This window comes from Gorilla gorilla, chromosome 9 (assembly GCF_029281585.2).
Source record: "Gorilla gorilla gorilla isolate KB3781 chromosome 9, NHGRI_mGorGor1-v2.1_pri, whole genome shotgun sequence".
Taxonomy (NCBI): Eukaryota; Metazoa; Chordata; class Mammalia; order Primates; family Hominidae; genus Gorilla; species Gorilla gorilla.
Window position 1 is genome coordinate 13,900,779 of NC_073233.2, and position 13,141 is coordinate 13,913,919.

A 13,141-nucleotide genomic window follows, 5' to 3' on the forward strand; every position below is an offset into this window, starting at 1 on the left:
TAATCCTAGCATTCTAGAGCAGTTGTAGAGCATTTGGGGATGCAGATTCATATTTGTAGGTCTGGGATGGGATCCGAGACTGTATTTCTAATGAACTCTCAGGTTTTGCTATTGCTACTCATGTGGACCCCACTTTTAAGTAGCAAGGTTTTAGAACACACCATCCTTACTTGGAATTTGTTTTAAATACAACACTTTAAAAATTCACATATGATGCTGTCATCAGCTATTTCATCTCATGCCAAAGAACTCCATTTACATGGTAAAAGATTAGACTTTAAAAGTTTATCTTGTCTATATGTCTTAATTGTACAAAATATATATTTTGCACAAATGAAGATAGGCTAAGTTATACTGCAGTGAGAAACTACTCAAATGTCAGTAGTTTGAAACACAAAGGTTTATTTCTTGTACACATTGCAAGTTCTCTGAGATCTGCCAAGAGCTCTGGTCCTTATCATCTTCACTTGAACACAGACTGATTGAGTCTCCACTATTGCCAGAAGTCAGGGCAGGTGGAAGAGATATGAGGAACTGTGTACTGGCTCTTAGACTTTCTCCCACAGTGATACACATAGTTTCTGTTTGTTGGCCAAAGGAAGTTATGTGACCATGAGTGACTTCAAGGGACAGAACTGTAAGCCTACTATGAATGCAAGTAGAGGAGAACAAAATATCTGAACAACCCCAGTCACTACCACATACATCCCTATGTGCTTTCGAAAGCGATCATTAAAAGGCTTTCAGCCGGCTGCGGTGGCTCACGCCGATATCCCAGCACTTTGGGAGGCTGAGGCAGGCAGATCACGAGGTCAGGAGTTTGAGACCAGCCTGGGCAGTATGGCAAAACCCCGTCTCTACTAAAAAATACAAAAATTAGCCAGGCGTGGTGGTGCGTGCCTGTACTCCCACCTACTCGGGAGGCTGAGGCAGGAGAATTGCTGGAACCTGGGAGGCGGAGGTTGCAGTGAGCTGAGATCACGCCACTGCACTCCAGCCTGGGTAACAGAGCAACTCTGTCTCAAAAAAAAAAAAAAAAAAAAAGAAAGAAAGAAAGAAAGGCTTTCAGTGAAATCGTATAACACTTGCATTGTATGTGGTCTTATCCTCAAAAATAATTATTAAATCTTCATTAAATTTTGGTTTTGCTCCTTAAAATAAAAATTCTCAGGTGACCTCTATAACCATCAAAGCTAGACTTCATTGAGGTGATCTGCTAGTGCCATGGTTTCAGCTTAAGCATCATTTTAGTATCACCTGGGAAACTTTTTATTACCCCAGGTCACACCTCAGACCAATTAAATTAGAATCCCTGGAGGAGGGCCCAGGCATCTGGAGTTTGTAAAACCGCTCAGGTGACTTCAATGTGCATTGAAAGTTGAAAATATTTGTGCTACTCTAAATACTGCTTTGTTGCTCAAAATGAAATCAATAGAATGCCCCAAAGAGAAACTTAAGGCTTGACTGTAAGTTGAATTACCCTTTTCTGAGAAATCTGAGGGGCAAATCTTGCCTTATATTTAGGCATATCCAGCATTAGTAGTTTGTGGTGTCTTCTAAATTTTCCTGTTAATCCCAGGTTTTAGGGCACACATTTTTTTATTTGTTTTCTATTTTGATTTGTTTCCCACTGTGGTTGTAATTTTTTTACAGGAGGTAATTGCGGGAAATGTGTGTGGAGTGTGGAAATGAGCCTCCTGGGAGATTTTGCAATTGCTAATGCTGGGCTTTAGGTGTTGCACTATTCTGGACCATTTTGTGTGCATGTGTGTTGATTTCTGGTTTGGGATTTTGGTAGTCAGTGCATAGTAGAAATTTGGCACTATACCAGTGGTATGCAGAGGCCTGTAGGTTTGATGTCTCACTGAGGGTGAGGGAGGGTGTATATGTGTGGTATTATAAACACATAGGGGGTTCCTTAGCATACTGCAAGCTTCCCTGCCGTTGGGTGAATTTTCTCAGATCCATTTATGAAATAGGCAATACTTTGGGGTACTTTCTTTCTATAGGGGTCTCACTTTCAACTTACTGCTTTCACTGGAGGCGTTAAAACCTCAAGCCCCAATCTCAGTTCCTCCCTATATCTGGGTATTTTGCCCCTGGGCTACTCTAGAGTCAGCTTGAATTAATTTCACTGTTGAGTTCACTCTTTGTTTCTGGTACCCAAGGTTTTTACTGTCTTTCAAGCTTGGCTCCATGTTAAAAAAAATAATAAAATAAGAGTGTTATCTTTTTCAGCTTTTCTGTTTGTTCATTGTGGGTAAGGGGGACTCCTGGCAGTTGAGTACGTCCTGTTTCCAGAAGGTTCCCCCTTAAGCAGCACATGGCTAGCTTACCAAGAGGCCTGCTCTGAGATTTTCTGAAATGATTGTTCTGTGAAAATACTACCAGGTTTTTCCCCCTTTCACTAATGCAGTTATAGAGCGAGGGAAAGCTAATCAACAGCACAAGGAAGAAACCTGTCTGGGTTTACTCACCTAATTTCCTGCCCAAATAAAGGCCTGAATTCTTCCATATTGTCTAGCATCCTGTGGGGACTTTCAAAGAACAAGAGAACCTAGAGTCCCTGTGCAAACTAAATGTCATACTTGGATCTCTCACTTATATTCAACAAATTTAAAGTTTAAAACAAATTGTTATAAAAGTAATGAAAATTAATATTGTCAACATTTGGGTATTTCTCTCTCTCTATATATATATACCATATACATATATTTATAATTGTTTTACTGAATAAGGCAAGTATTTCCCCATGTTATTGAGTCTTTAGATAATTGTTTTTTATATAGCTATATGAATCATATTCTTTCTTTCAGAAGTTATTTAAACATTCACCAATTTGGGGGGATTTTTCCCCTACTTTTTGATAATTAAGATGCTGCTGAGATTATTCTTATATATTAATCTTTGACTACGTGTCTGGTTATATTTCCTTAGCTTAACTTTCTAGAATTGGATTTGCTAGGTCAAAAGGCATGGATATTTTTCCTGTATCTTGCCAAATTGCTTTTCAGAAAGATTAGGCCAGTCTTTGTGTCTATTAACAGTGTGTGAGGGTACCCTTATGAACAGCATATGAGCTTGCCAACATTAATTATCATTGCATTTGCATTTTCAACAATTTACGTAGGTGAAAATTGAATATCATTTTTAAATGTTCTATTTACCAATGCAAAAACATTTTCTTTCCATATTTTTAAATTTTACTTCTGTTTTTTAATTCCAGAATTGCCCATATAAGAACCTTGTGCCTATTTTGTGTGTGAGAAGTGGATTGGGGACTTTTTCTTATTGATAGATAAGGTCTCTTTTTGTATGAAGGCTATACTGAGCTTTTGTTGTAATTGATACGAGTAGGTTTGTTTGTTTGTTTTGAGACAGAGTTTTGTTCTTGTTGCCCAGGCTGGAGTGCAATGGCACAATCTCAGCTCACTGCAACCTCTGCCTCCCAGGTTCAAGTGATTTTCCTGCCTCAGCCTTAAGTAGCTGGGATTACAGGGGCCTGCCACCATGCTTGGCTAATTTTTGTATTTTTAGTAGAGAAGGGGTTTCGCCATGTTGGCCAGGCCGGTCTCGAACTCCTGACCTCAGGTGATCTGCCTGCCTCGGCCTCCCAAAGTACTAGGATTACAGGCGTGAGCCACCATGCCTGGCCTACAAGTAGGTTTTTCAGGCTATAATTTGTCTTTTAATTTTGTTTTTAATATTCCAGAAGTTAATTTTATGTAGTCAGGTTTATTGTTCTTTTATGTCTTGCTCAATTGCTCTTGTGCCTATAAAATCTTCCTCTCACTCAGTTTTGACCTATCTTCTCTTTGTATTTCTAGTTCAGTTTTTTAAGTGTATAATCTTCGTCTGTCTAAATTTTATTTTTGTGTATGGTGTATAATAAAGATCTTATTTTTTTCTGTGAGGGTAATTCTAGCCACATATTTTAGCAGTGTATGGCAAGTGCCTCTTGATTGTACTTCTCAGAATATTCTCAGCTATTTTTATTGGTTAGTTATTTTACTGTGTAACATAAATTACCCCAAACATAACATCATACAATAATAAACATTTATCATCTGTTTTTATCTGCCAGGAATTCAGGAGTGGTTTAGTTGGGTGGTTCTGGCTTAGGTCTTTTAAAGAGTTATAGTTAAGATATTAGCTGGGGCTACAGTCATCTGAAGGCTTTTCTGGGGCTGGAGCAGCAGTCCAGGCTGCACCAGGGAACAGTTTTGTCGAAGACAGTTTTTCCATGGACCTGGGGAGTCGGGGGAAAGTTTCAGGATGAAACTGTTCTACCTCAGATCACCAGGCATTTGTTAGATTCTCATAAGGAGTGAGCAACCTAGATCCCTCGCATGCACAGTTCACAATAGGGTTCACACACCTATGAGAATCTGACGCCACCAGTGATCTGACAGGAGGCGGAGCTCAGGCGTAATGCTCATTGGCCCACTGCTCACCTCCTGCTGTGCAGCCCAGTTCCTAACGGGCCATGGACTGGTACCAGTCTGTGGCTAGGGTTGGGAACACCTGGGCTGGAGGATCCCTTCCACAGTGGCTCACTCATATGGCCATTGGTAGAAGGGCTTAGTTCCTTGATGTCTGCTGACAGGTAGCCATATTTCCTCACTATATGGACTTTTCCATAGGGATGATTGAGTGTCCTTATAACATGGCAGCAGCCTTCCCCCAGAGTGAGTGGCCTGATACAATAAAGCAGAAGGAGTCACAGTGCTCTTTATAACCTAGCCTTGGAAGTGACATTCCTGTCATATCCTATCATTTCTGTCATATTCTACTGGTGACACAGAGCAACCGTGATATAATATCCACAAATTACAAATATTAAGAGGAATGGGTCACTGACGGCTTCTTGGAGGCTGGTTATCAAACTCTTCCTCTGAGAGGAAATTTAGAATTGTATCTCCCTTTGTATAGATGTTTATTCAATATCATTTTGTCATTTACATCCCAAAGCCCCATGGTGGCATCTGGAAGTTTCTTCTTCCCTTAGTTTTCTGCCCTGTAACCTTATCTGATTCTTAAATTTAAAGTCAAGTGGCGTTTGTCATCTGAGGCTTTTCTGTCACTGTCATTACAACTAGCTCAGGGACAAAATATTTATCTTTTCACTTCCCTCATCTAGTATTTATTGACTATTGGTTTTGATAAAGTAATAAAAGAAATATAAGTTTCAAAGAAATAGAAATTACAGTTTTATATATATATATATATATATATATATATATATATACATACACATATGCCTATAAAACTTGGCACAGATATACATGTACTCACATACATGTACACACGCATACTCTGAATAGTGGGAAAAAATCCCAAAGCTTTAGGGCAGAGAGGGTCACAGAGAAAGGAAGAGACTTTTCCAAGGCCACACAGTGATATAAAGTTAATGAAAACCCAGATCTTCCATCCACCTTTTAGCCTGGCTCACTCTTCCCACATTTATGAAATACTTAAAATGAAACTGGATGGCTACGTGTTTAAAATTCATGTGTACAGAATGGAGAGGGATTACTCAGCAATGGTTTGGAGACTGGAGGTCTTGCTCTGCTTCTGTCCATTTTCTTCCCTGAAGTTTGGCTGTGGCTGTTCCAAGTCCACTCTTAATTGGATTTGTAGGAGCCAGAAAGTGCTGAGCACACATCACAGTGGTGGGTAATTGGGCAGTTTCCTGGCTCCCCAGAGCCTCTGACTTGTTTGTGGATTGTGATCCATGATTCCCTGTATCATGCATTTTCAGAAAGCAAACTGGCAATCAAATGGTAATTGTTTCCATCTGTGTGGATTTCTGCCTGGCAAGGAGGAGGTTGGCTCTGAGAAGAGTAAAGGGACCTGGAATTGGATGTCAGGCCTGCAGCATACCATGGATGCGGTGGCCCCAAGCTCACATTTTCCAGTAGAGTCCTAATTTCAGATCTTTCATCTGGTTGGCCTTATAAATAATCCAAATGCCCTAGAAATTCCACCACCTAAACCATATTTTCTAAAGTGTTTCTTACTGCTGAAAGGAGCACAGACTTCCTTTGTTAGACTGTTGCCCCAGTTTTGATTTGAAAAATGTATCACTGAACTTACGGAAAGGAGACTTTTGCTGCTGCTGCTGTTGTTAAATAGGTGTAAGAATGGTGGAACAGGCCAGGCGCAGTGGCTCACGCCTGTAATCCCAGCACTTGGGTAGGCCAATTTGGGTGGATCATGAGGTCAGGAGATTGAGACCATCCTGGCTAACACAGTGAAACCCCATCTCTACTAAAAAATACAAAAAATTAGCCAGGCGTGGTGGCGGGCACCTGTAGTCCCAGCTACTCGGGAGGCTGAGGCAGGAGAATGGCATGAACCTGGGAGGCAGAGCTTGCAGTGAGCCAAGATTGCACCACTGCACTCCAGCCTGGGCGACAGAGCAAGACTCCGTCTCAAAAAAAAAAAAAAAAAAAAAAAAAAAAGAATGGTGGAACAGTTGAATTTGGGGCATATCAAATTAGAAAGAGCTGACCCAATATACCAGATCTCTGAGGACATTGAAGCACTCTCTCTCTAGATACTCATTCAGGTATATGTGCAGGCATTTCGTCAGATTCCTTTTCAGTGTGTACTGGGTAGAGTGCATGATGCTGGGAACTCAGTTAAATGTAACATGGACTCTCTCTCAGACTCCACAGCCCACAATAAGGAGATGAGGTATGGATATATATAATAATAATACAAATTTAAGAGCATATAGAGATATATAGGGGATATAAAGATCTCCCAACTGGGAAGATCCAGAAAGATTCCAGTTCACTAAACCCTCACCAAAATGAATACAGTAATTGTCATCTATTGCTGTGGGATAAGCCAACCCAAACATAGTGGCTTAAAACTACCATCGTTTCTTTGTAATTTCATGATTTGAGTAGCACTCTGCAGGTGTGTCTCCTCCCTGTTCCACTTGGTGTCAGTTGGGGTGGCTCATGGGGGCTTGGAAGATCCCAGATGGCTTCATTCACATGTCTGCTACCACAGCTGGGAGGGCCAAGAAAGGTGGGGCTGTCTTTCTAGCCAGGTAACTGGGCTTTGTTACATGGCAGTTTAGGGTCAAAGAGAGAAGGAGTGGAACCTGTTAGACCTCTTAAGGCCCAGGCCCAGAGCTGGTACAGAGTCACTTCCACTGCTTTCTGTTGATCAGAGAAAGTCACCAGGCCAGCCCAGAGTCAAGATCCATCCCTTTATCAGAGGAGTGGAATGCACACACAGGAATGGAAGAATCTCTGGTGGCCAACTGTGTAATCTATGACTTTAATATAAAGAAAAAAATTCTAAAAGCTGAAGAATGAGATCTTACTGTCTAAACTGTAGTTTATGGTCCCTAGTGAGGACTGGCTGTGCTTTCCCAGTTGTCTAAGTGTGTGAGCTTCATACATCAGTCCCAAAGGGTACAGTCATCCACCTCTGTATGCCTATTTTTACACTGTCCAGCCCGAGATTAGATAAAGATGATTTCTGGAAAGTTTACATTGTGAGTGATTCAGCTGGGGTCCAGGTGGCCTTCCAGGTTTCTTTATTTAAAGATGGGGTCTCACTCTGTTGCCCAGGCTGGAGAGTAGTGACTATTCTCAAGCCAGATATTGTGCACTACAGCCTGGAACTCCTAGACTCAAGTGATCCTCCTGCTTCAGCCTCCCAAGTAGCTGAGACTACAGGCATGCACCACCATGCCCAGCTCACTCCCAGCTTCTTATCTGTCCCTTTCACCTTTTTTTCACCACCTTTGCTCTTTACTAGTACCTTGCCCATGGTGTCCACCCTTCTTACTGAGTTTCCACCTCTCTCTCATTGCAGGCACTAAAACAGGTGCAGATCTTAGTGATGGTACTTGTGAGCCTGGACTGGCTTCCCCGGCCTCCTACATGAACCCCTTCCCGGTGCTCCATCTCATCGAGGACTTGAGGCTGGCCTTGGAGATGCTGGAGCTTCCTCAGGAGAGAGCAGCCCTCCTGAGCCAGATCCCTGGCCCAACAGCTGCCTACATAAAGGAATGGTTTGAAGAGAGCTTGGTAAGTAGTCCCGTGGCCTGATTGGGAACCACTGGGGAATGTAATGGTGCAGCCCATGGAGTGCCACTGCTGACTGGGGCTGTTGACTCATCTGTATACCTTACAGCCTTTTCTTCCATCCCACTTTGGCCAACGCTGCAGGGTGGCCCTTCTTATCAAGGAGTATAGAGCCCAGTCAGGCGACTTAAGCTATGCCCTCTGCCCTTCCATGGTCCACAGTTGGCCTCTCCTGAGGAAATCCAGGGCCAGAGAAGGGCAAACATTTAAGATTTCACACACACACACACACACACCCTCGAATTACATGTACTGCTTATTGAGTTCTAATCCCTGGCTGGTGTCTCTCCCCTCGGCTAGATCCCACTACCCCTTGTTTCTTACCACAAACAAAAGACTGGTTACCTCATTGATTTTAAAAAAAAGCTTGACAAATTTCTTAGGAGGAAATATTTTCTTATTTTTGCATTTCTTTGGTAAAAAGGCTAAACTTTTGAAAATTTGTTTGTTCGTATTCCTCTGTATGGTCTCTTAACTTTTGATTCTATATTCTGTATCTGGAAAAAGAATGCATTTCCCATATACATATTCACATGCAGCATTTTATTTTTGAGACAGGGTCTTGCTCTGTCACCCAGGCTGGAGTGCAGTGTGGCTTGATCATGGCTCACTGCAGCCTCGACCTCCCAGGCTCAAGGGAATTCTCCCAACTCTTGCTCCCAGAAGTGTACCACCTCTGCAGAAGTGCAAGCCACACCTGGCTAATTAAAAAAAAATTTTGTGTGTGTGGAGATGGGGTTTCCCTATGTTGTCCAGGTTGGTCTTGAAATCTTGGCTCAAACAATCCACCCACCTCGGCCTCCCAAAAGTGCTAGGATTGTAAGCGTGAGCCACTGCACCTGGCCAGTATTTCACTAATAAACCTAAATTATAAAAATACCACAAAACAGAATTTTAAAGTTTTTTATTTGTACAAATTTGTGGGGTACATGTGAAATTTCGTTACATGTATATAACACATAGTGATCAAGTCAGTCAGGGTATTTAGGGTATCCACTGCTCACCAAAATAGAGTTTTAAAGGATAGGTTAAAAAATAGTTCCAATATTTTTCCCTATACACCCAGAAATCACCTTGAGCCTCTTGGGTGCACCTCTCCCACTCTAGTCTATTTGTAGTCTATGCCGTTGTTTTCTGTTAGGATTTTGGTGTTTTTCTTATCTATTTGAATGACCTTTTATTAGCCATTTGCTTTATTTGTAGCATATATTTTCCTCACTCTGTTTTTAAATAACGTTTAGGTGCTTTTTGAGACACAGAATTTTAAACAACTGTACTTCACTCTATCAGTCTTTCCTATTTTGGTTTCTTGTTTTCCTTTTGGCCCTAGCAACGCCTTTCCCAACCTCAGAACAGATAACTGTTCACCTGTATCTTCCTCTAGTAAGTTTATGGTTTGATTTTTATTTTATGGTTAACTCCAATCCATCAACAATATTTTTTAGCATTTGGTATAAACAATGAATCTAACTTTTAAAACAGTTTTTGGAAACTTATTCAAAATATTTTTGATCCAAAGGCAGTTGACATTGTTGTTGGTTTTTTCAAGATGCATTGGTAGAAAACAGCTTGCATTCAGATTTGCAGTTTTGTCTTGGGGTTATTTACAATGGTTTAGGGAATGCCTTCCTTTGAAGAGATTTCCCTAAAAGTGATTGCATTCATAAATCTTCTAGAGTAATTATGGCCATCACTAACCTATGAATGGCGAAGCAAGTACTTTTAGGGGGTCAGAAGTTCGTATAAACATTCCAAGATGTAAGGGCTGTATGTTAAGGTTTTTATTCTGGACAGAGATAGCCTGTGTGTATTTTAGATCTTGCAGACCTAAAGTCATTTTATGATCAGCACGTCCACATTCCACACAAGGTCTTAGTCTGTATGGAAATAGAATTCAGACTGGTGAGCAAACTCATCAAGTGCTTTAGATTGACACTTCTAGTTAGAAGTTGTTGCTGCTCAAATTTTGGTCTGTGGCTCAGCAGCTTTCTCATCCCCTAGTAGCTTGTGAAAAATGCAGACTATGGGCCCCCATCTCATACTTGCTGAACCATCTCCAGGTGACTCGTAAGCACATTAAAGTTTAAGAAGCACTGCGTTCAACCCTGGAGACTCAGTTGAATTATTTTTTTAAAGTCCCATGTGGGTTAGGATTGGAATTGGAACTAGTAAGATGGTTTGAAGGATTAGGCAGCACTGCCCAGCGCCTTCTCATGCATGATGTCTGTGCATCCCTTGCATATTTGCTCCCTTCTCCTCTGTAGACACATTGGCATTGTTCACATCTAGAGTTCCTGCTTGGCCATGACACTGGCCTGACATGGTCCAACTCTGCCTCGTGACATCTATATCAGTTGGGATACTTTTTCCAGTAAAATGATGTAAACAATAACGAGATAGACCACTAACAAGATGTCCAGAAGACAGACAGTCCCAGGGTTAAATAAGTGGCTCTGAGTGACCTCATGGGTACTGGTTCTTCCCATCTTTTTGCTTTGCCGTCCTCAAGGGGTGGTTTTTGCTCAGGCACATCCCATAACAGTCACAAGATGGCCACTAGAACTGCAGGCAACATGTCCTTACAAGACACAACATAAAACTGTGTGCAGAGGTAGAGAATCATTTCTTTAGTATGTTTTTGTTGTTTTTAATCAGGAGGGAAACTCTCTGCAACCCCCTAGCAGACTTCCCATTTAGCTGCAGTGGCCAGAATTTGTTCACCTGTGCATACCCTAGCTGCAAGGGAGTCTGGGAAAGCAAGTATTGGCACTTCCACCTGCCATAGAGGGAGGTGGCCTCTGTCAGAAAAGAATGATGATAGAGTGGGGGAAAGTGAGTGGCCCTCAGGAAGACAGCTCAGAGTGACTGCCGCAAACTTCTGTTAGGTTTGAGTTTACTCTTGTTGGCTGACAAATTCTTTCCGTGTTTTCTCAATATGTTTTCTTTTTAAACTCAAGTTTCTAAGGAAAAGGATCTTATTGACCCAGTTAATTATTTTTGAGTGAAGTCCTCCAGATCAGTGAAGAAGCGTTAAGTGTAAAAGAAATAGGCATTAAAGACTTTTAATTTATTCACAAGCTATGGATGCACACCTTAGGTCCAGTGTCTACCCCAGAGTGAATCAACTGTTAGCAGAGGGGAGGGATTACATAGTGGGAAATGTATCTTGTACTGCTGCTGCTCATCTGGGACTGCAGATCTTCTGGCACTGGAGCACCTGTGGTCCACCAGAAGAATGGGCTGCTGAGAAGCAGGGGTAGATGTGGAGGAGTGGTCCATAGTTCGAATAGGACAAATAGCAGACTAGTCCTGGGCTCTCTATGTCTTACATGAAAAGGGCACTCCTAGTCCTAGTGCCTCCTATTGGGTAGCTGTTTCTTTGTGGTAGGGCTGGTTCCTCTTCTTCTGGGTCCTGGCAGAGCTAAAGCACAGCTGGGCCAGCACAGTTGGCAGCAGTAGGAGTGCTGTTGGCCAGGACTTTGCCTGGAGATGGGTATAAAACAGAGCAGACTAGTTCTAAAGCCCAAGTGGAGCAGACCTGCCCAGGAGTCAGTGGCACTGGGTTAAGTGAGTTTCCCATGCTCTGGGGTCTAAACTAGCATCCTGCTCCTTGGTAAGTATAATGAGGAGAAGTGGGCTCTGGGCCTAGAAGGGCATGTGCAAGGCTTTCTTAGTGGGGATACCCTCTGGGGCCTCAGTGGGGCAAGGAACAAAGGGCCTGGATTCCCTTGGTCTAGGAGCAGTATTTCCTCTGGAAAGTTGGTGAATGAGGACCTTGTATAGAGGGTGTCTTGGGGTCTAATTTGGGCTGGGATCTGGCCTGCAGAGGAAGCATCAGGGAGGCTGTCCTGCCTGTGGTGCAGCAGAGCAGTGTTACCCTCAGGAGATGGGAAGGTGGTCCTTTACAACTGGAAGACACAGCCAAGCTCAGGGTCAGTGCTCATGGAGGATGAAGCTGAGGCCCTGGCTGGAAGGCTGAGGCAGCTCTTTTGTGATGGGAACAGAGCTGAGTTCTAGAAAGGGGCAGCCTCCTCCTTCTCTGTTTACTATGGTGAAATGTAGGATGATGCCCTCAGGAGGGTGTGGTTATTTCAGTTCAGGAGCCCCAGAACCCCACAGGTGGTCCTGAAGCCCAGAAAGGGAAGCAGTGCTCATCAGTGGCCCTGGCATATGCTGGCATGTAATCATCAGTGGCCCTGGCATGTGGTACCTGGCCCAGGCAAGAAGGACCCGGTACAACTGTGACCACTTCCAGGATTTTGGCTGTGCCTTGAGTGGGGCTTTCCCATGGTCTGAAAGGGGTGTCTCTACCCCTCCACACCTGCTTGGCTTGGCTGGGTGGTTGGTGGCATAGATCTTTGGCTAGGTTGGGTGGTGGAAACCTTAGACAGGATAGCCAGTCAGATTCAGATGGGCTCTACAGGGCTGGGGATAGCCAGTTAGCTGGGAGGAGTAGACCTAGGCTGATACACAGTGTTGATTTGTGTCCCAGGTCTTTGGGTGATGCCCAGAAGATACCAGAGCCAGCAGAGTCTCCATATGAAGTAGCCATGGGTGCTTCTCTAACAGTATGTTGTGTACACCCTTCATCTCCTACCAGCCAGCCAGTCTGTTCTGCTGTTTAACACATTGGGTATGGGCCAAGGAGATTCTCAGTGAAGTTTCAAGATGAAGCCAGAGAAAGGGCAGGCAAACCCAGCAGCAAAGTGAAGGCAAGTCAAGGAAGAGCTCAGGCTCCAGGGTGAGGGGTGGTGCTTGGCAGAGAACCCATAAAAGGGCTGTACTCTAGGCCCTGTTTGGAACTGGGGTACATGGAGTAGGCTTGGCCATCCAACAGGAACCCAGGCTTTTCTTTGCAAGGTCTCAAGAGTCCTGGTCAGTGTGCTTGAGCAGGTGAAAGCAGATTGAACCAGGGTGAGGGAGTATGGAAGGTAGGAAGGAGTTAAAAGGCCAGGGTTCTACCCTGGCTCTACCACTCATGAGCCTCTTCTTCACTTCTGTGGGACTCAGTTTCCCTACTGGAAATGACA

General features: G+C 43.1%; 1 protein-coding gene across 8 annotated transcripts in view; it reads left to right on the forward strand.

Annotated features, from left to right (window-relative positions):
* PPFIBP2 (PPFIA binding protein 2) overlaps positions 1-13,141 on the forward strand; it is a 145,011-nt gene that overhangs the window by 46,487 nt on the left and 85,383 nt on the right. For all 8 annotated transcript variants that reach the window (XM_055355327.2, XM_055355323.2, XM_055355324.2 and 5 more), the window contains exon 3: positions 7,840-8,054. In XM_055355327.2, the coding sequence (XP_055211302.1) occupies positions 7,840-8,054 (215 nt within the window). The remainder of the gene's footprint in view (positions 1-7,839; positions 8,055-13,141) is intronic.